This window comes from Myotis davidii, unplaced genomic scaffold (genome assembly GCF_000327345.1).
Source record: "Myotis davidii unplaced genomic scaffold, ASM32734v1 scaffold448, whole genome shotgun sequence".
Classification (NCBI taxonomy): Eukaryota; Metazoa; Chordata; class Mammalia; order Chiroptera; family Vespertilionidae; genus Myotis; species Myotis davidii.
This window is the reverse complement of record NW_006383009.1, coordinates 923,756-924,892: the sequence shown is the minus strand read 5'-3', so window position 1 is coordinate 924,892 and position 1,137 is coordinate 923,756. Positions and strand designations below refer to the sequence as shown.

Genomic DNA, 1,137 nt, shown 5'->3' with positions numbered 1-1,137 from the left:
CAGCCTGGCTCCGGTGTCCGTCCGCCCCCGCCTCCGAGCTCCTCCTGGCCAGCCCCGGGGAAGGGACTTTCGATTTTGTTTCAGGAAAAAAAAGAAAAAAGGAGAAAAAAGAGGCTGACCGTTCTTCACATTCCACTACCCAGGCCTGCACCCCTAGCCCCGGCTCCCAGCCCCAGAATAAAACCATTTTCCCGCAAACGGCTGCTCTGAGGGGGCGAGGGGGGCACGGATCCAACCCCCAAACCGCACCGGTGACTGGCGGGCCGCTCGCGGGGCATTTTTTGTTTCTACTAATAATATTTATTACAAGTTTCTGTCTGGGCCTTTAAAAATAGGCTTGCTCTGCTCATGGTGTTTTAATTCCTTGTTTGTTGTTTATATGTGAGTGAGTGGGAGTGAACTGCATATTTCTCTCAGAACTGTATCTTGGGAAATGTTTGAAGTCCAGGATAATGAAGTTGGGTTTCTCCAGAGGAGATTGCATTTGCTTCTGTCAGTTGCTTAGGGCCCCTTATACTCTTTGGCTTTTATAATAAATTCTAGGTTTGAGGTTTTTTTTAGAACACCCACGTGGTGTTTTAATTCCCCGACGCCCCAGGTGCGCCCTTCGGGGCTGGAGCGCAGAGGCCATAAAAGCCGCCTCTGGCCCCCTCCGCCTGGCTTTTAGTCTTGTCCAGGGGGAGGCCCTCCCCTGCAGGTCTCTCCAAGCCCCAGTCCGCGCCGAGGGGAGCACCCTCCCCAGTCCTTCTGCTGCGCAGGGACCCCGGCCTCAGTTTCCCTCTTTCCGAGAAGACATGGGGAAGGGGAGTGTGGAAAGAGAAGGAAAAGATGAAAGACACCGCTTCTCCCGCGAAGGGCCTAAACATCGGGACCGCGGGGGAGTGGAGGGGCCTGGTTTAGCCCAACTGGGAGCAGAGGGGAGTGTGAGCGGATGCGGTGGGAGGGGTCACCCCCCTCTCCGTGCGGACTGGAGCCCCACACCCCCAGCTCTGGGCAGTTGAGACCAGAGGGAGGTTCCCAGGCCCCAGGACATTCTCCCTCCAGTTTGTCATAATTGCTTTGTACCAGGTCGCTTTTTTTCTCTCCCCCACCTCCCCAGTCACAAAGAGCCTTAATCCCGGTGAAGACTGGGGGCGG

The 1,137-nt window shown here is 55.9% G+C and overlaps 1 protein-coding gene across 1 annotated transcript in view; it reads left to right on the top strand.

The window, feature by feature from the left end:
- Positions 1-210, top strand: part of FGF17 (fibroblast growth factor 17) — a 2,731-nt gene extending 2,521 nt beyond the window's left edge. The window contains exon 4 of the mRNA XM_015557701.1: positions 144-210. Within this exon, the coding sequence (XP_015413187.1) occupies positions 144-210 (67 nt within the window). The remainder of the gene's footprint in view (positions 1-143) is intronic.
- The last annotated feature ends 927 nt before the right edge of the window (positions 211-1,137 follow it).